Source organism: Bos javanicus, chromosome 12 (genome assembly GCF_032452875.1).
Source record: "Bos javanicus breed banteng chromosome 12, ARS-OSU_banteng_1.0, whole genome shotgun sequence".
Classification (NCBI taxonomy): Eukaryota; Metazoa; Chordata; class Mammalia; order Artiodactyla; family Bovidae; genus Bos; species Bos javanicus.
In genome coordinates this window covers 84,571,154-84,591,630 of record NC_083879.1, presented here as the reverse complement: position 1 = coordinate 84,591,630, position 20,477 = coordinate 84,571,154, and the positions used below count along the sequence as shown (strand labels likewise).

Sequence of the window (20,477 nt, the reverse complement as noted above, 5' to 3'; positions counted from 1 at the left end):
CAGGGTTAACTTGGATAGAGCAAAGCAAAATAATAAAAACACCCTCGGAGTTGTAACAGACTTCCAGGATGAGAGGAATCATTATTGGTGAGACTTCAGAAATTCCAAGGCCTCGAATACTGACTGGAAACCCACGGCTACGTGAACAGTAAACAGCACCCGCGGATCACTAAACAAACGCACAGCACTGAAGGAAAGACGACTCTCTCTCCTCGTGTGCAACAGAAGCAGACCCCAGGTTTCAGTAGCGCGTACGGAATTGCTCTAATGTGCAAAAGAACAGGAGCGATGGAGCTACAGCCCCCATGCTGATGCTGTGAAGGTTTCCTGCATGGGTTGTGATGGCTGTCGGGGAGAGAGGAAGTGATCTCACAGGATCCTCAAGACCCACGGGAGCCACGAGAAAAGACCCGCTTTTCAGTTCAGAGAATAGAATTTCTCGCTAACACTCCGCGCAGATTCACGCAGCCAAGGATGACTCCAGTCTCTTCCTGTTTGAGCATCACTTCTAAGTGCAATGGAAGAGAACAGCCATCAGTTTCATGCTAACCACTCGGAGCCAGAGGATGCATAAGGGCTGCTTCATGGAAAATATGTTGGCCTCTTAGCAATCTGAGGACCATGGTGCCTGAACAAAACCGCCCATTAGGACCTGCTGCTGCTTCAAACATTTCTTATTTAATCCTTGTCCTTGTTCACCTCTCACTAGAGACTGGTAACAACTCTGCCTGTAACTTTCAACGCATTTCAAACAAACACTTTACTTCTGAAACTGAGGGGTCTGGCTTTCTAGGTAAGAAGTTTTTTTTTTTTTTTTCAATCATTTGCCTTCTGACTAGTACAAGAGTGAAATAGGAATACACTTTATTTCTCTAGAGTCAATAATTCGTCTTATAGCATAGAGAATATGAAAGGTTACATCTTAGAGAAGCTGAAGAAAGCCACCTTTCCTAACTATTCAAGATGGAACGCATAAGCAAATACGATCTGCAAATGAATACGTTTCTTCTTTTCTTTGGCCTCCTTTAGGGAGACAAAAAAAAAAAAAAAAAAAGCCAAGGAAAATAAATTAGTGCAATGAAATGGGAACTCTTCCCCGTGTTTTATTTTGATGTACTTTTTCAAAGGCCCAGTGTGTGTGTGGTTCAGCGTCACACCATACCCAGCGGCAAAGTCAAAAGTGTCCTAGCACACGTAGGGGAAGGGACAGCTGCCTGGCTGCCCTGGGTTGTCCCCTCCCTCCTCGTTTGACCCCAGACTCCAATCAGGTGTCTTGGAGGACCGAAGGCTGGTCAGGTGTTATGGTTCCTGCCAGTCCCTCTCTCAGTGGAAGAATCTTCCCAGATCCCTCAACAACTCAACATTCTTTCTCAACAGTAATAAAGTACATCATTCTTATCTATGTTTGTTAAAGAGTAAAATGCAACAAAATGCAACAGGAAAATCTCTGTGTTCTGCATTCACTTCTTTTTTTTTTTTTTGCCTTCACTTCTGTTCAGTTGTTGTTCAGTTGCTCAGTCGTGTCTGACTCTCTGCGACCCCATGGACTGCAGCATGCCAGGCCTCCCTGTCCATCACCAATTCCTGGAGTTTACTCCAAAACTCATGTCTGTTGAGTCGGTGATGCCATCCAACCATCTCGTCCTCTGTCGCCCCCTTCTCCTGCCCTCCGTCTTTCCCCAGACACTGGCTTAAAGTTCTGAGAGTGAGTCAGCACGCCAGCCCCACGTCTGATGCCGCTGAGTCCTGCGTGGCTCGCTGACTTCACTCTCTGTTAGCAACTCCTCCTTCCTCCTCCTTTTTTTATCCTGTCTTTTGGCACGGATGTGCATCTGTGCCTACTACAGGCTGTGTGCGCGTCCTCCTTCAGACCGCTATTTAAAGTTCAACTCCGTTATTAGTTAAAAAAGGGAAAGAACAGGAGAAAGGATAATAAAGAAAGTGCTTGGGTGGCACCGACAATTAAACCGTTACTCATCCATGCTAAAATGCTGGGTTCCTGGTTCTTCGTCATAGACGGCTGAGGATGCTGGTGTCAACCCAGGGCTCAACACCTGCCTTACCCACCCTGTCTTCCCCTTTAAGACACACCAGCAAGTCTGCACCTCCTCTTCGTGCCATTTCTGCACTAAAGCACCCTTTTTTGGCCTCATCAACCATCATATATTTTCCCTCGGAGGCACTCTATCTCCCTATCATTTTTGAAAGATGAGACTTATGTCTGCTTTCCCGTAATTGTTCTGTTTTGCCGAAACTGCTGCTGCTGCTGCTGCTAAGTCGCTTCAGTTGTGTCCGACTCTGTGTGACCCCATAGACGGCAGCCCACCAGGCTCCTCTGTCCCTGGGATTCTCCAAGCAAGAATACTGGAGTGGGTTGCCATTTCCTTCTCTAATGCATGAAAGGGAAACGTGAAAGTCAAGTTGCTCAGTCATGTCTGACTTTTAGCGACCCCATGGACTGCAGCCTACCAGGCTCCTCCGCCTGTGGGATTTTCCAGGCAAGAGTACTGGAGTGGGGTGCCATTGCCTTCTCCGTTTGCTGAAACTACTGGCTACCAAACTCTCTGCCTCCTGTGCAGGTTCCGATGTTTTATAGCTAGAAACTTGCAGGAGTTCCTGGTGTCAAGGACCCCGATTCCCATTATTGCTCAGTTTTGTTTCTCAGTTCTTTTACATCTCACGTTCCTCTTCCTGGCACTACTCACGGCAGTCTTCTGAGTTGCTTCAGGGATTAAACAAAATCCAGGCTGCGCCACTGGGTTTCTGAAGAGCACTTCCCTGCTCTTCATCTCCTGCTCCTTCCTCCTCTGGAAGCATGGCTACCACCCCAGGGAACCCTGGGCTCTGTCAACCACCCCTGTTTTGGTTCCTCTGACTTCTCCCCTTTTAGACACTCCAGAAGGCTCTGCTGCCTATGTTGGGGTCTGAGATGCAGGCAGACTCCATCCTGAACTCTTCCCCGAGTCATGAACATTGGCTCCGGGCTTCCTTCGTCCTGTGTTTGCTGATGAAATTGGTGAATCAGGGCTGCTGTGTGTTCAGGGACTACGCTTGCCATCTCTCTTTGCCAAACACATCCCAGCACTTTGGTTTTGCTGGTGAGTCTCAGGCAGCGGCAACCCATTCTAATATTCTTGCCCGGAGCATCCCATGGACAGAGGAGCCTGATGGGCTACAGTCCACAGGGTCAGACATAACTGAAGTGGCTGAGCACACACACACACACACACTTGGGCAGCTCCTGCAATGACTCAGCTCACCTACTGGCAACCCTGACCTGCTCTGGTAGGAGCTTGGGGGTCACCCACCTGCCACCCTGGTAACGGGCAGTGCTTCAGGGCCAGCCGGCACCTCTCCTCGGCGGGCAGTGTCCTCTCGTTGCCAGGGAGGGTCTCGGCCAAGGGCCTGTACCTGCAAAAAGCAGCAGGGACAGGAAACCATGAGTGAACTGGTCAAGCAAACGACTTTTTTCAGCAGCATTGCCTTTGCTATCCAGTTTTTAAATCCTTCCCCTTTCCTACTTTGTCCTCTGTGCCCTCACACCTCTGTGTGTCGTGAATATCACCCTGGATCACTTGGAACGGCCCTTGTCCTTTACATGGATGTGATTTTAAAAGGAACCAAATATACTTCTCAGTCCTCTAATGTACCTTTAATATTACCAGGAGAGATGCAAACCATTTATCAAAAGCGCGTTCGAAGAGAAAGAATACGAATTTATTAGTTCTCATTTAGATTTTTAGAATACTCTTAAAATACACCCTTTAAGATATTCCAGCATTCTTTATCAATGTTTGAGACTGAATCTAGATGAAGTTAGAATCTATAATAAAGGCAGACCAAAGCGCCCAGAAGTCTTATTTAAATGAGAGGTAGAGAAGTGCCCTCCCCATAGAGTAGAGATTGAGTGCTTTAAATCTTCTAGAGAGACCGTTTATTTTTGGAAAATTCTTCCAAATAATTAAATTTCACTCTCTGGTTGAAATTCATGGCTATATAAAGTTTTCCTCTGGGTTTCTTAAAAAAAAATGTCTTTAAAGATTATATGACCCATTAAAAAAAAAAAAAAGGTGCAAAGGCATTTAACCCGACATGTGAGCAACACAGCATGAGGAGAAAGGGGAGGGGAGGGGCAGGGAGGGTGAGCACAGGAGGAAGGAGAGAAGCACAGGGGCTGCATCTGGGTGTTTCTTATCCTCACACTGGGCCACCCTGGGAACTTACTGCCGATCGGTAAGTCACTGCAATTCTGTCAGTTTCTGTGGAACATCTTAGCTTTCCATCTAAAGTTTGTTGCAGCAAATCTGGCATCTTCTAAAATGTGCTCTGCTTCCCGAGGGAAGCAGTGAATTCCCTGCACCCTTGGCTGCCCACCCTCCCCACCCGAGCACTGACAGGGCTGGACATGTCCCGCTGGCAGTCACATGGGCATGCTCGGTCACCCAGTCGTGTCTGATGCTTCGCTACCCCGTGGACTGTAGCCCACCAGGCTCCTCTGTGGATTCTCCAGGCAAGGATACTGGAGTGGATGGCCATGCCCTCCTCCAGGGGATCTTCCTGCCCCAGGGGTTGAACCCATGTCTCTCCTGCATTGGCAGGTGGATTCTTTACCCCTAGAGCCACCTGGGAAGCCCCACTGGCAGCCACACCACTTCTTCATTTCTGCAAGTACAGAAGAGAAATGAGGTGTCCATTGTGCGGGGTCGGGGGTTGGGGGCAGTGCAGCAGGAACTATGGATCTGGGGCACAGCATAAACCCTGAGAAGATACACCAGTGTGACCTTTTCAACAGCAGACTTTTGTTTCCTCTCTAAAATCCTTTTAGCGCCGTCCCCCACAACTCACCATTTTATCTGCCCTGGATTGAGCATCGTCATCGTCCTGCTAGCCATGAGTCAGGCAAAATAAATATGGCAACATCAGCAACATCCCTTCCCTCTCAACCCTACATTTTCCTCATGTATTAACTCAGGGTACAGAAGGGAGTAAAAATAGCAGCAGAGACTGAACATGCATTTGGAGCGCCAGAGGCGAGGCTCTGAAAGCTCTCGCTCATTGTTTTGATCACACCGAATGGTCTAAGATGATCTGTGGATGATATTCAGTGATTATTATTATTTTTTTTGATAAGAGGCAAGAATATGCTTTCCTACCCAGTAGGCATTAGACTTGGTATCTGCTGTATTTATTTTTTAAGCTGGTCTTATTGTGGTTGCTGCAGAAGAGAGTCTTTCCAGGCTGGCACAGAGCAGAGGAAGCAGGGATAACAGAGGTTGTGTGTGGGGGCTTGGGAAGCAGGAGGAAGCTGCAGGGGGCAGTGGAGGGACCACCTGAAGGTGATGGGCATTCCCCAGAGATGCTGGCATATGACCTGAGGGCATCAGTGGGCAAAAAGGGATGATGCGTTACCACGTTCGAGGGGTTCAAAGGTGATACCTAACATAATTGTATAATGTTTCTGAATAGGAAAGAAACTGGACTGGGGAACTAAACCCAGACTCAGGTTTCAGCTTCGCAGCGATTTGCTGTGAGGTCCTTGGCAAGACACGGAGCAGGAATTCTCCCCCTCTCGGTACTGCACCTGCGTGCTTCTCAGGATGTGACACAAATTCTGTGTTGTGCTGTAAAGGTGAATTTACTTTTTATCTGTCCCTGAAGTGTGTGATCTTCCCCAGGGCACTGGGTTGTCTCTGTACATTGCATGGTGTCTACAGAATTATCTATGTGTGGAGAAAGTAACTCGTGGGTTGGCCAGAAAGTTCTTTGAGGTTTTCCCATGAGGTGGTATGGAAAAAGCCACAGGAGCTTTGTGAGCAACCCGATCAAGGATGGGAGGCCAAGAAGCTGGGCTGGAGGAGTGGAGGACAGGGAAGAACGTTTCTCGGGCGCCGAACAAGTGCCAGGAATTTTCACCTGCTGCTTCCCACGCTCCTTGAAGGTGCAGCACATCTGGATGACTACCCTCTTTCGACAGTGAGAAGCTGATGGTCACGGAAATGAAATCCCTTGCCCAAGTTGACATGGATGATGTTGAATTGTGTCCCCCCCACCGACCCTCCGCTGCCCGGGATAGACGGCTCAGTGGGTAAAGAGTCTACCTGCAATGCAGGAGACACAGGAGACACGGGTCCAGTTCCTGGGTCAGGAAGATCCCCTGGAGAAGGAAATGGCAACCCACTCCAGCATTCTGGCCTGGGGAATCCCATGGACAGAGGAGCCTGGCGGGCTGGTTGCAAAGAGTCAGAGACCACTGACGACCAAGCACAGCACAGGGGATACACAGATGTGACCTGATTTGGAAATAAAGGCTTGAATGAAGCAATGCAGTTAGAATGACGTCAGCAGGCAGGGCCCGAATCCCACAGGACTGGTGTCCTGACAAGAGGCAGAAATGCTGTGTGAAGACAGAGCCACAGGGAGGACACCACTTGGCGAGGGAGGCGGGAGTGGGGTGATGCAGCTCAAAGGACTGGGGGCCACCCCCAAAGCTAAGGAGGCAAGGAAGGGCCTCAGAGGGCTGGGGCCCCGCTGGCGTCTCCGGGACTGTGAGAGAGTTCGTTTCTGTGGTTCAAAGCCCCCCCGAGAGACCTCACACAGACGTGAAAGGGGCTGAGCCGGGCTGCACTGGGGCGGCCTGACTCCGGAGCCGGTGTCTCCACCAGCGTCGGTCGTTCGAGGCATGGAGGAAGCCTCCCCGGCCCCAGGCGGTTCCAGAGTAAAAGGGACGACGAAACTGGGCACAAACGTCTCAAACGGCCAAACCCCCGGGGGCCCCAGCGGATGGCACTCTCAGAGACAGGACTCCTTGCTTCTCTGACCTCTGGGTGACTGGGCCTTCCTCTGGCAGTAAACTAAGCTCCTAATGAAATACAGACTCATTCAAACACTCAGGAAAATCAGCGCATTTCCACCACTTAGCCGGTTACACAATGAAATGAAATCACTCACATTATCTCTTTATTCTTTTATAATTGTCTCATTCTGGAACTCTGCTAATTATCACGGAGAATGGAATTGACATAATTCAAGTATCTGAATACAGTATTAACAAGTCAGAACAAAAGTCTTAACACGCGGTGCCTTTCTCTTCTCGTTTTATATCGTTCTTTTGACACTTAAAGTGGTATAATTCTGACATTTCAACCGAAAAGACAAAAGCGTCATCTTAGACAGGGTGAGGTACTCTATTTTAATGTAATTAAAAACATCTTGTCTCTGGAATCTGAGTGTCACCTCTAGATGCAGTCACGGGTCCACCCCTGCACTGAAGCTTGGCCTCTGGGAGACTTCCATCCCAGACGGAATAGTGATGACCACCGCAGAGCCGCACATGGTCCTGAGCACAGGGGGTGGGGGTCTGGAGAAGGGGCTTCTCCTCCCTTGTTCCCACACATCCCTGGCCTCTGGTCCAGGAGGTGGTCACCTCCATCCACCCAGGCTGACACCTGCTCTGGGCCCCAGAGAGACCAGCCAACCATAAGAAGTCAATGTTCACTCTTCCAGCTGACCCCCTCCTGTCTCAGCCCCATCTGGGATGAGAGACGTGACTGGTATCTGGTTCCATGTCCAGAATCGCGTCCTCTGTTTCATTCATTCAGGATCATTTAATCAACCAACCAAAACTGACTCAGCACAAAACAGATCCCGGGAACGCAGCGGGAAACAAAACAAGTGTGTCAGTCACTCAGTCATGTGTGACTTTTTGCAACCCCATGGGCTGTAGCCCGCCAGGCTCCTCTGTCCAGAGAATTCTCCAGGCAAGAATACGGGAGGAGTGGGTTGCCATTTCCTTCTCCAGGGAATCTTCTCGACCCAGGGATCGAACCCGGGTCTCCTGCATTGCAGGTGGACTTTATCGTCTGAGAGCACACAATAGATTCCAGGAACACAGCAGGAAGCAAAACGGACAAAAGCCCTTCTGTTCCATGATGGAGACAGAGAATAGAAATGTAAATGAGGAAGGAGGTCAGATCCAAGAGAGACGGAGAAAAATGAAGCAGGGGAGGTTTCAGGGTGAGCAGATTCCTGCCCATCGGGAAGGGGCAAGGCCCTTTCAGGTAAACAGGATCCACACTGGACGTGTGGGGTCCGGCAGCCTGGGGCAGGTCGTGTGCGCATGCTCAGAGAACCAAGGGGGCGGGGCGGCTGGAGCACGTGGGAGGGTATACGGAGGAGATGGACCCAGAGGTAACCACACGGGGGGACGAGGACCCCCACGGGTGACGTGAAGGGCTTCATCTGGGACTCGGAGAGTCCTAGGGAGCAAGGCTTTGGGCAGATGAGCCACATCAGTGGACACCTGAAGAATCATAAAAGCTGCGAGGCAGAGAGCAGGCAGAGGGAATGAGCAGGGGGCTGGGGAGAGCCTCCCAGGACGTGGCTCTTCCAGACGATGGGAACTGATAACTCGGTCCATATTTGAGGCAGATCCAATAGGCTCTGCCACGCACTGATGTGGACGGGAAGGAAAGAGAGGATGACCCCAAGTATCTTGACCGAGGAGACTGAGGATGAAGTTGGCATTGACTGAGATGGAGAAGTCTGGGAAGATAACTTATTTTCCTGGAGGAACTCTCCATAAACAGAAGGAAACAGTCGTGCAACTCAGGAGACCCAGAAGGGGAGTGGAGGCGAAACACCCAAAGGAGGTGTGGACCAGATGTCACCAACTCCCCCGGGCCAGACTTGGCGCCCCCCTGGTTGTCCATTCCTCAGCTGGGGTCAGCTTCTTTTCTGTCGGGACCTTCTGCCTGACTGGCAGGACAGTACTGGCCATGCGGGAAACTGGGTCTGTTTCCTTTATGATGCATAATACTCTGGGTTCTCTTGGGGTTGAAAGCTAAAACTGTGTTAGACACTCCATCTGTCTCATGTCTCTTGTGAAATGTGTCTCTGATGACTTTCAACTTCCCCTTCCTCCTGGTCTACAAGCTAAATTCCCAGCAAGTTCTAGCACAGTTCAGTCAGTCAGTTCAGTCACTAAGTCGTATCCGACTCTGCGACCCCATGGACTGCAGCACGCCAGGCTTCCCTGTCCATCACCAACTCCCGGAGCTTACTCAAACTCACGGCCTATCACAGTTACTGAAAAATTTTACGGCGCCCATACTCATCATTAAGTGCTCTTTCTACATCAAGGATTCATGAAAACTCTCCTTGGTGTACTCACAGAAGACGATGATGGAATAGTAACAGATGTGACCACCACTGACGAAAGTGTGGGCGAAAAAACCACATCACTGGCCCTTTCCTTCTGGGGTCTCTATCTAAGAGGGCTAGGGTGAAGTTGCAGTAACAGAGAAGAAGCTAACAATTAAGAAATGCAAAGTAGAATCTAGGAAACGTGATGAAATAAATATTCCTCTTTTCAAAATGGGTTGTTCCTCCTAGTTTCAAGAACAATATTGAGATTCTATCCCTCATGGTCCTAGAAACAAAAAAAGAGCTCATTCAGTAACTGCAGGAATCTGGTTAAACATTGTAAAGACTCTTAGCTGACTCTCATAAAATTGTAGAATCACTGCCTTAGAAAAATACAAAGGATATATATTAAGCTAATGCTTAAAAAAAACACTTAGATGCAATCTCCTGAAATCGTTTGTTGAATGTTCCTCTCTTCTTTCTCAAAGAAAATTCTTTCATGGAAGTTTCAATCTCAAAAGCCCTTAAAATTTAATTCTATTCAGCAAATATTCTTTGGGCACCTGTTACGAGCCGCATACTCTGCCAAGGAATGCACTGGTCACCGAGTGAAGTCGCTCAGTCATGCCCGACTCTTTGCAACCCCATGGACTGCAGCCCGCCAGGCTCCTCTGTCCCTGGGATTCTCCAGGCAAGAATACTGGAGTGGGTTGCCATTTCCTTCTCCAGGGGATCTTCCCAACTCAGGGATCGAACCCAGGTCTGCATTACAGGTGGATCCTTTACCAGGGAAGCCCAAGATGTGTTCTAAGTACTGCATATGCTCAAAGATGAAACACGCCTTTTTCTGGCTAAAATGATATCTCTGGAAAGATGTGTTTTTTTTTTTTTTTTTTTTATTTCAAGACCTGATGATTACATTTCTCTTAATAGGGACTTATTTTAATTACTTCACTGAGAACAATGAAAGGATGTTTGAGGATTCCTGATCACTTCATTCTCCCAGAGAAAGGCCTGGATAATCCACAGGAAGGGGAAGATGTTGGAGGGAGCTTGCCCTCGGGGAAAGACGGAAGAGGACATCAGGTAAGGTGAGTGTTTTGCTTCTTAGAGCCAAGGAAGAGCAGCCGGACCTCACAGGCAGCGCTGGTAGAAATCTACAGATTCTACATTCTCCCCATGCTTATTTTTGTGTATTTCTGCTTTTCTCCAGGTTAACGTGTCCATTAATTTTTAGCTCCAGAACGATGCGGATGCAGTTTCTTCTCTAACCATTCATTCCCTTGATATTTCTCATACAGGGCCCTGCGTGGTTTCTCTACCTGGCGTCCAGCACAGTCGTAGCTGTCTGGCTGGGGGAAAGCAGGATGCATTTCGCCCTTCTACACGCGTGCCTGGATTGCCATTTTGCTCCGCGTATTCCTGCTCTCGCGGTAAACACAGTGCAGGTGCGGAAGGGTGATTTTCTAGCTATTTGGGGCTAATTTCCAGCATCGGGAGGCTGAGTGGTGGGTTGAGGGTAACAGCTGCCTAGCAACGGGGCTGACACGCATCATGAAAATAGTGAGAAGTACGAAGATGAGGGAGCACAAGTGGGCTTGAGAGAGAAATAAAATCTATCTCAGCGTGGAGGCTGCGGGGAGGATGAGAAGGAGAGATGAGACACACACAGAGAGGATTCACACAAGTGCTTTCCAACTGAAGAGGATCACTTGTTCTTCCGTTTAAAGAAAAGGATGCGAAAGCAAAGAGAGAAAGTTGTCCAAAAAACCCTCTAGTTCGCACAAAAATCTGTGTTCAGTGTTGCCCGTTCCTCTTTCTCTTCTTCTGTGACATTTAAGGTTCAGAAGTCCCCTTCCCGGGCTGTAGGTTGGTCTGAGGTTTATCCCCACTCAAGGGGCGGCCCATGTGTTGGGTGGGCTCTGCCCTTTGGCACCCCCCAGGCCCTCTCTGCAGAACAAAGCCTGAGACGCTTATCGGGTCCCGTGGAGCCTTTCCCAGCTGCACTGGCCCCCCTTCTATCAGCTCCCACGACCCTCTGCATTGAGCCGATCGAACCACTGCCGCCCCCCTCATTTCTCTGCCTCTGCTGCGCCGGGTGGCTGGACCTCCTCAGCCTGAAAGTTTCCAGTGGGCTCCCCTCCCTCCCCTCCTCGGCCTCCACTCAGCTTGAGAGGATAAAGGTAACCATGGTACAGATGAATGGATAAATGAGGAGTATCAGCAACAGGAAATGGCAAGAGCCAGACTCCATGCTACTGCCTTCAATGCCAAGCCTTCCAAATCAAGGCTGTTTTCTCCTTCTCTCTGTCTCCTTTTCCCCTCTCATTAAGCTGAGGGTACTGCTCTTGTGACTCTTATTTTAATAACATTATTAGGCGATTATCTTAATGTTATCACATGCATGTTTACTAGGCATTGATCTGTTACGATTCTTAAACACAGCATTCAAAATTCAAACTCTGGGCCTGCTTTTGCGTCATGGCTGGCGGAGATCCAGACGCACGAGAAAGGAGATAACACGGAGGAGACGGGGGGGTTCTGGGCCCAACCCACTGAGCCAGCTGAGAGCCTGGGCGAAGCCCTCTTCCCCTGCCCCCTTTGGTGTGCTCTGTCCCTTGGCTGTGGTCACTAAGGCGTCCACTGGCTGCAGCCTCTGAGCAGCTGGCAGGGCGAAGGCGGCGGGTACCACGCACCACGACCGAAAAAGCAAGTCCACTGACACTCTAGCCACTTCCTTGGACACATCTCCCCCTTCATCCTGTGGCCACGCAGCCCGCCTGGAGATGCTGCCTCAATCCTGCAGTGTCCATTCATGCAAGACATATAATTAAGCCAGAGGTTCTCATCCCGGACAATATGGGAGCCGAATAATAATAATAAAAAAAAGAATGCGAAACTCTACCTCGGCTCCTGGGACCAAGCCAGTATACCAATCTGCAGATAAAAAATGAATTCAGAGCACCTGCCTAGAATTTACATGACGATGCTCTCAAGTTCTCTGACTTCAAGCTGGCCCCACCATCTCATCTGAACTGTACAACAGAACGATATGCTGGATTTTCAGTAAGAGGATGGAAGCGAAACACTCGGAAGTGTCCTGGTGTGAAACACACACAGGGTTCTGTTTCCTGAACAGTCTGTGCCTCAGGGCATCTTCTCTTGGTCAGGCCTGAGTTTATCTTTATATAGAGAATTCCCACCCGTGCACACACCACACTGCAGGGTCATCTACTGTGGGGACATTCAAAGCTGGGATCTGTGACGGAGCTGAAATAACGGTTGAGGCCAAGGATGCCCAGCCTGTCATTTTCCGATCTCGTCACACGTGGCCAGGAGGGTGCTGAGCCCTGCTGGTGGATGGGGAGGCCGCCGGGCTCCATCCTGCCCCCTCATCCCTGGCTCTGCAGAATGTACTGGCTGAGCCATTGCCTGTATTTATCAGGTACTAGAACAGCTTGTCTCCCTAAACTGAAAAGAACAGCTGTTCTTTTGCTGTTTAAGCCGAAACGAGAGTCCTCTCTAAGCTTTGTGGCTTAAGTAAAATTACCTCGTCCCTAAATCAATTTACTCCCTAATCAAACACCCCTTGGGGTCAGTCTGACCTCTTATGCTTGAGTAGGAACAGGAAACCGAGGCAGGTTGGTTTACTTGTTGGAGATATTTGTTGCTTTACTTGTTGTTTCTCTGAACAGTAGAGAGTTGTTTCTCTCCCTACTAAACAGAGAAGGCACTTCTTGAAAATGGCTGAAGCATTTTATGGAGATTGGTGGCGAATGCCAGTTATTTTATGATTTCAATATGTTTATGTCGAGTTCATATACTGAATTGAGTTACTTACAACCATAGAAACCTGGTGCTCTGAATATCATTGTTATTACAATTGGTTAGCAGATCATGAAGAGGAATGAACTTATTCTGATCTCTGAAGGAGCAGCCTTGCACTGAAGCAAGCTCTCACGATTCCCACAGAGATAAAACTCTTTTCTGAATATCTACTGTAGAAACTGTGTGACGAGAGCTGAAAGAAGACTTGGGGTTCAGTATTTGAACCCAATTATGTTTGCTAACTTTGGAAAATATTAATTATCTAAAAAATGCTTTACTGAAGTGTGTGCATATTTACTACATTCACTGGGTGAGTTTGGAAATAACTGTACCTCTGTGAAATGACTGCAGCTATGAAATTAAAAGATGATTGCTCCTTGGAAGAAAAGTTTCAACAAACCTAGACACTGTATTTAAAAGCAAAGACGTTTCTTTGCCAACTAAGGTCCATATAGTAAAACTATGTTTTCTTCCAGTAGTCATGTATGGAAGTGAGAGTTGGATCATAAAGAAGGCTGAGTGCCTAAGAACTGATGCTTTTGAACTGTGGTGTTGGAGAAGACTCTTGAGAGTCCCTTGGACTGCAAGGAGATCAAACCAGTCCATTCTGAAGGAAATCAACTCTGAATACTCACTGGAAGTACTGATGAAGCTGAAGCTCCAACACTTTGACCACCTGTTGCAAAGATCTGACTCATTAGAAAAGACCCTGATACTGGGAAAGACTGAGGGCAGGAGGAGAAGAGGGTAGCAGAGGATGAAGATGGTTGGATGGCATCACCGATTCAATGGACATGAGTTTGAGCAAACTCTGGGAGCTGATGAAGGACAAGGGAAGCCTGACCTGCTGCCATCCATGGGGTCTCAAAGAGTGGGACACGACCTAGTGACTGAACAACAGCTGTGAAACCATCACCATTATGATGCCACAAACAGAACTATCACCTCTAAAAGCTTCCTTTTGACTTCTAAAGTTTCATTTACTTACTTGTGATATGAACACTTACATAAGATTTACTCTCTTGGCACATTTTTAAGATAACGAGAGAGCACCAGTAACTACAGACGAATGCTGCCCACGGACCCCCAGGGCTTACAAATCTTGCGGAGCGAAAATGTCGTCCCCCTTGACCGTCACCTCCCTGCTCTCCCCTCCTCCACACTGTGGCAACCACACCCCACTCCCTGTTTCTGTGATTTTTGACTACTTCAGGGCCACATGTAAGTGAGATCATACAGCATCTTTCCTTCTGGGTCTGGTTTATTTCACTCAGCATCATGTCCCCTAGGTTCATCTATGTTGTCACCAAAGCAATTCATCAAGCAGAACTTCCTTTATTTTTAAGGCTTACCTACAATGGAATATACATATTATATGTAAGTACCATCCAAAAAAGCATTAATTTTAAAATACATCATATAATCAGACTGAGCGACTGAACAAGTTCTTAATTTGTCCAAAGAGGAAATACAGATGGACAACAAGCACATGAAAAGATGTTCAGCATCACTAAATATCAGGGAAAAGCAAATCAAAACCGCAGTGAGGTATCACCTCACGGTGGTCAGAATGGCTGTTATCAAAAAGTCTACAAATAACAAATGTTGGTGAGGACGTGGAGAAATGGGAACCCCTATACATCGTTGGTGGGAATATATAGATGGATGTGGCCCATATGGAAAACAGTATGGGAATTTCTCAGAAAACTAAAAATACAACTACCAGATGACTCAGCAGTTCTACTCTTGGGTATATATCCAAAAAGCACAAAACCAAAAATTTGAAAAGACACTATTTAAAATTGCAGAAGGCATGGAAACCACCTCAGTGTCCATGAACAGACGCATGCAGAAAGAAGATGTGGTGCACACATACAATGGAATATTATTCAGTCGTGAAAAAGAAAGAAGCTCTGCCGTTTGCAGTAGCATGGATGGGCTTGGTGGGCATTATGCTAGGTAAAATACGTCAGATGGAGAAAGATAAATGCTGTGTGACACTGCTTATGCACGGAATCCAGAAATTACAACAAACTAGTGACTATAACATAAAAGGGGCAAATTCATAGATGCAGAGAACAAAGTTTTACCAGTGGGGGGGGCAGGGCGATGCAGGGGTGAGGGGACGGGAGGCACCGACTACCCGGTGAAGGCAGGCTCTGGAGACGCTGGCGCACAATGCGGGGAACACAGCAGAGATCTGTAATAACTGTACATGGAAGGCAGCCTTCAAAAATTATATGAAAAGAAAGACGAGAAACTAAAAAAAAAGGCAAAATTGACATTTGCATTGTGGTGAGTCATGGAAAATTAGCAAGTAGTAAATTCTAATGTTAGTTAACTGAGTTGTCATCTTGAGCCAAGAAATGCAAGTAATGCACATTTTTAAAAACATGGGATCAAAATGCTACATTTAACATCTAATTTCTTTCCTCTTCAACTGTTAAGTCAAAGTCACTCAGTTGTGTCCGACTCCTGGTGACCCCAAAGACTGAATTCTCCAGGCCAGAATACTGGAGAGGGTAGCCGTTCCCTTCTCCAGGGCATCTATCCAACCCAGGTCTCCCGCATTGCAGGCAGATCTTTACCAGCTGAGCCACCAGGGAAGCACAAGAATACTGGACTGGGTAGCCTAACCCTTCTCCAGGGGATGTTCTTGACCCAGGAATCGAACTGGGGTCTCCCACATTGCAGGCAGATTCTTTACCAGCTGAGCTACCAGGGAAGCCTCCTCTTCAATGAGACACTTTAAATACAGATATGCTACTCTTGAAGGCTATAACAGGGATGCTTTGATAGTGAAGAGTAACTAGCACTTTTGAATCAGAACCCAGCACACCCATAGCTTGAGGGAAATAAGAGGTGCATGTAATTGTCATATTAAATCTTGATGACTTATTACTATTTGAAAATATTGACTGAATAAATCCAAATGGTAAAAGATGCACGCTGTTTGAGATATCTTCAACATCTAAGTATGTTTTGAATTAAGACATGTTTTGATGTCATGACAGGGGAGGGGATGGTCCTGGAATCTGGTGGTCGTTTCCAGGGATCCTGCTAACCAGCCTACCGTGTGTGGGTCAGCTCACCATGACAATGACCTCACCCCAAAGCAAATATTTTAGGCTCAGCCCTCCCTTTGTAGGTGCCACTAGTGGTAAAGAACCCGCCTGCCGATACCGGAGACGCGAGAGATGAGGGTTAGACCCCGGGTCAGGAAGATCCCCTGGAGAAGGAAATGGCAACCCACTCCAGTATTCTAGCCCAGGAAATCCCATGCACAGCACAGGCTGGTGGGCTGTAGTCCATGGGGTCTCAAAGAGTTCGGCATGACTGAGCACACACACACACTTACTGCCTTTGCAACGTGAAAGGAGCCACAGGCAGCCCGTGAACACACAGGGTGCCGTGCTCTGATGACACTTTCCCTAATAACCAGGCTACCAACCCGTGTGGCCCGATGCAGCGTGAAGGGGAGTAAAACCACATCATGACACGGTTTCAAACATTTAATGCTTATTAGCTACAGGGTAGCTAAGGGTACCCAAGGCACAGGGTAGCCGAGTTTTGTGCCTAAAACACACAGCTCTTCCTTCCTTTGGGCTCTCATTCTGTCTGATGTACTCAGGCTCCTGCAACGGGAATATCCTCCCGGGATGCCTTCGGATGCTCTTGACCGCCTCTCTTTATTCAAATCAGATCCTTAGGTCTCGCTCCAAGTCTGGGGTTTCCTCCATGACCTCGTGCAAGGAGCTCATTCGTCACCATCACCCAGGAGTCCTCTCGGAATTCTGTCTGGTGGGGTCACGGGCTTCACTTCTAGGCTCCAACAACAACCCTGGTACCATCTCAACCTGGGAGACACGTCAGACTTGGCCAAGACAGACTCATCTTTGTATCCTTAACATGGAGCACAGCCTCAGGTCGTTTGAAGGAACTCTATTAACTCTGATGGATAACTTTTATAGAGATGTCTTTGAGCACCCAAGCTTGTAGGTCTTTAGAGAATTCTTAGGTAAGATTTAGGGCAAGAAATAAAATAACTTTCAGAGGGAGATAAAGGACAGGCATCATGTAATGTTGCACTTCACTAGGCTGCATGTGTGATTGCTACTTAATGTTAAATACTTCAATGAGTGATACGTCTGCAGTTTCATAAGACTTTTTTTAATGAAATGAATGAATGATGTGAAAATCCTGAGGAAATAATATAAATATATACACATTGTACTAATATATTTATGTATTTTTTATACACACACACACATATATATATACACATTTCAAAGCCTGTGTTAACTAGCCTTTTTGTTTCTTAGAAACAGATCAGCTGTTTCTAGTATTATATACCTATTATATATTTTACTGTATATGTTATGTATATTAGTCAGTTCAGTTCAGTCACTCAGTCATGTCTGACACTTTGCGACCCCATGGACTGCTGCACACCAGGCTTCCCTGTCCTTCACCACCTCCTGGATCTTACTCAAACTCATGTCCATTGAGTCGTTGATGCCATCCAACCATCTCATCTTCTGTCGTCCCTTCTTTTCCTGCCTTCGATCTTTCCCAGCATCAGGGTCTTTTCCAATGAGTCAGTTCTTCACATCAAGTAGCCAAAGTATTGGAGCTTCAGCATCAGCCCTTCAAATGAATATTCAGGACTGATTTCCTTTAGGATGGACTGGTTGGATCTCCTTGCAGTCCAAGGGACTCTCAAGAGTCTTCTCCAACACCACAGCTCAAAAGCATCAATTCTTCAGTGTTCAGCTTTATGGTCCGACTCTCACATCCATACATGACTACTGGAAAACCCATAGCTTTGACTAGATGGACCTTTGTTGGCAAAGTAATGTCTCTTCTTTTTAATATGCTGTCTAGGTTGGTCATAGCTTTTCTTCCAAAGAGTAAATGTCTTTTAATTTCATGGCTGCAGTCACCATCTGCAGTGATTTTGGAGCCCAAAAAGTAAAGTCTGACACTGTTTCCATTGTTTCCTCATCTATTTGCCATGAAGTGATGGGAGTGGATGAAGCCAGTTTTTTTCACTCTCCTCTTTCACTTTCATCAAGAGCTCTTTAGTTCCTCTTCACTTTCTGCCATAAGGGTGTTGTTTCTGCCAATATCTGAGGTTACTGATATCTCTCCTGGCAATCTTGATTCCAGCTTGTGCTTCATCCAGCCTGGCATTTCACATGATGTACTGCATGTAAGTTAAATAATCAGGGTGACAATATACAGCCTAGACATACTCCTTTCCCAATTTGAAACCAGTCCATTGTTCCACGCCTTGTTCTAACTATTGCTTCTTGACCTGCATACAGATTTCTCAGGAGGCAGGTAAGGTGGTCTAGAATTTCCATCTCTAAGAATTTTCCAGTTTGTTGTGATCCACACAGTCAAAGGCTTTGGTGTAGTCAATGAAGCAGAAGTAGACATTTTTCTGGAACTCTCTTGCTTTTTCTACGATCCAACAAATGTTGGCAATTTGATATCTGGTCCCTCTGCCTCTTCTAAATCCAGCTTGAACATCTGGAAGTTCTCAGTTCATGTACTGTTGAAGGCTAGCTTGGAGAATTTTGAACATTACTTTGCCAGTGTGTGAGATGAGTGCAATTTTGCAGTAGTTTGAACATTCTTTGGCATTGTCTTTCTTTGGGATTCCCTGACCACTGAAATGGAAGGCAATAGTACACAGTAAAGGCCAGAGGTATCTGCTTAAACCTTAACTTTTTGAGCCCTATTCTTGACCTGATAAATGGCTGATAAATGGTAGAGCAATATTTGCATGCAATGGTTGCAAAGATCTGTGAGATAACATATGAGAAATGTAAGTAAAAGGTACTTCTAAAAAAGCAGATCTCCCTATCCTTGTTACTTATTAATTTTTGAAATGCTTTAAGGATCTTTTTATGTCTCAGAGTTTCCCTGGGTTAAATTGCTAGCAGGTCATCTACTAGAGAATGAGAAATTTCCTGTGAACTCATAAAATTCTACTGTGGGCAAAGCAGGTGAAATTTTTCTCTTGAGTCAAAGGTTTTTTTTTTTTTTTTTCCTTTTCTTTTTTGCATGGATGGGGGGCAGAACGTTCATAAATCTATTTAGGGCCCTGCACATAAATATGCATTTCTGGCCATTTTGGTCATAGAAGCTTCCAAGCCATGAATTGCCTAAGAAAAAAGTCATCAGCTTCCTGGACAATTTCTAACGTGCTTAATTTTAGCTTAATTAAAATCCCATGCACATTCAAACAAATATAGTATTCGCCTCCACTTCCTATCCAAACTCTTGTCTAGCATCATTTTATAAAATACCAGCTGCTCTATGCTAATTTTTATTCAGAGATACAAGTATGTTTAGGAAAAACTGGTATACATAATTTGAAGATCAAAAGAGAAAAGCGTACCATTATCCAGGCTATCAAGAATTACCTTTAGAATACAGAAGCTTTCAAATAATAGCGTTCATTTTAGGAAGTTTTCTGTTGAAAGAAGAGATTACAGGTACTTACAAGCTAGCCCAGAGACAATTTAATAGAGAAACTTCCCATCTATTAGGAAACCAATATAAAAAAATAAGTTTATAAATGTCTGCTTTCAGTTAAGATGGAGAAACAGGGGCCAGTTTGACTCTCCCTCCTCACACAATTTAAAACTGGACAACGTGTGAAACAGTGGACACTCGACAGGGAAGGGCAGTGACCTCTGGGAGACCGGAAACAGATGCATGAGGGCCTGGGAGCCCCCAGCTTACGGCCTGGCCTGGGAAGGGGGTTTGTGGTTAAAAGAGGAATCCCAAGCGATGCCTGAGTCTCTCCCCGAGAGCAGGAGACAGCGCTGGAAGAAGAGGGCCACCAAGGCAACTGGAATTCACAATCCAAGAAGACAGAGCCACACCAGAGAAGACGCCAGAGAGCCCCAGGGCCGCCCCAAGTCTCGAGCAGAAGAGCAATCACCACACGCAAGGGAAGAAGCCATCTATCCAAGAAGACAGACCCACACCAGAGAAGACGCCAGAGAGTCTCAGGGCCGCCCCAAGTCTCGAGCAGAAGAGCAATCACCACACGCAAGGGAAGAAACCATCTACGGCCCGAGAAAGAACCACCCGAGTGGAGGAGAGGAAACCAGCCCCACAACAAAGGGAGGAAGGGTGTAGGGCTCTTCCCATCAGCCAGAGTGAAAACTTCCACAATTCATCGGGCACCAGAAAAAGATGGAGAAGGCAATGGCACCCCACTCCAGTACTCTTGCCTGGAAAATCCCATGGGCGGAGGAGCCTGGTGGGCTGCAGTCCATGGGGTTGCGAAGAGTTGGACACGACTGAGCGACTTCACTTTCACTTTTCACTTTCATGCACTGGAGAAGGAAATGGCAACCCACTCCAGTACTCTTGCCTGGAGAATCCTAGGGACGGAGGAGCCTGGTGAGCTGCCGTGTATGGGGTCGCACAGAGTTGACACGACTGAAGTGACTTAGCAGCAGCAGCAGCAGAAAAAGAACTCAGTT

General features: G+C 47.0%; 1 protein-coding gene across 3 annotated transcripts in view; it reads right to left on the bottom strand.

Annotated features, from left to right (window-relative positions):
• The window catches only part of MYO16 (myosin XVI), a 517,433-nt gene that overhangs the window by 95,800 nt on the left and 401,156 nt on the right, over positions 1-20,477 (bottom strand). For all 3 annotated transcript variants that reach the window (XM_061435364.1, XM_061435363.1, XM_061435362.1), the window contains exon 28: positions 3,309-3,411. In XM_061435364.1, the coding sequence (XP_061291348.1) occupies positions 3,309-3,411 (103 nt within the window). The remainder of the gene's footprint in view (positions 1-3,308; positions 3,412-20,477) is intronic.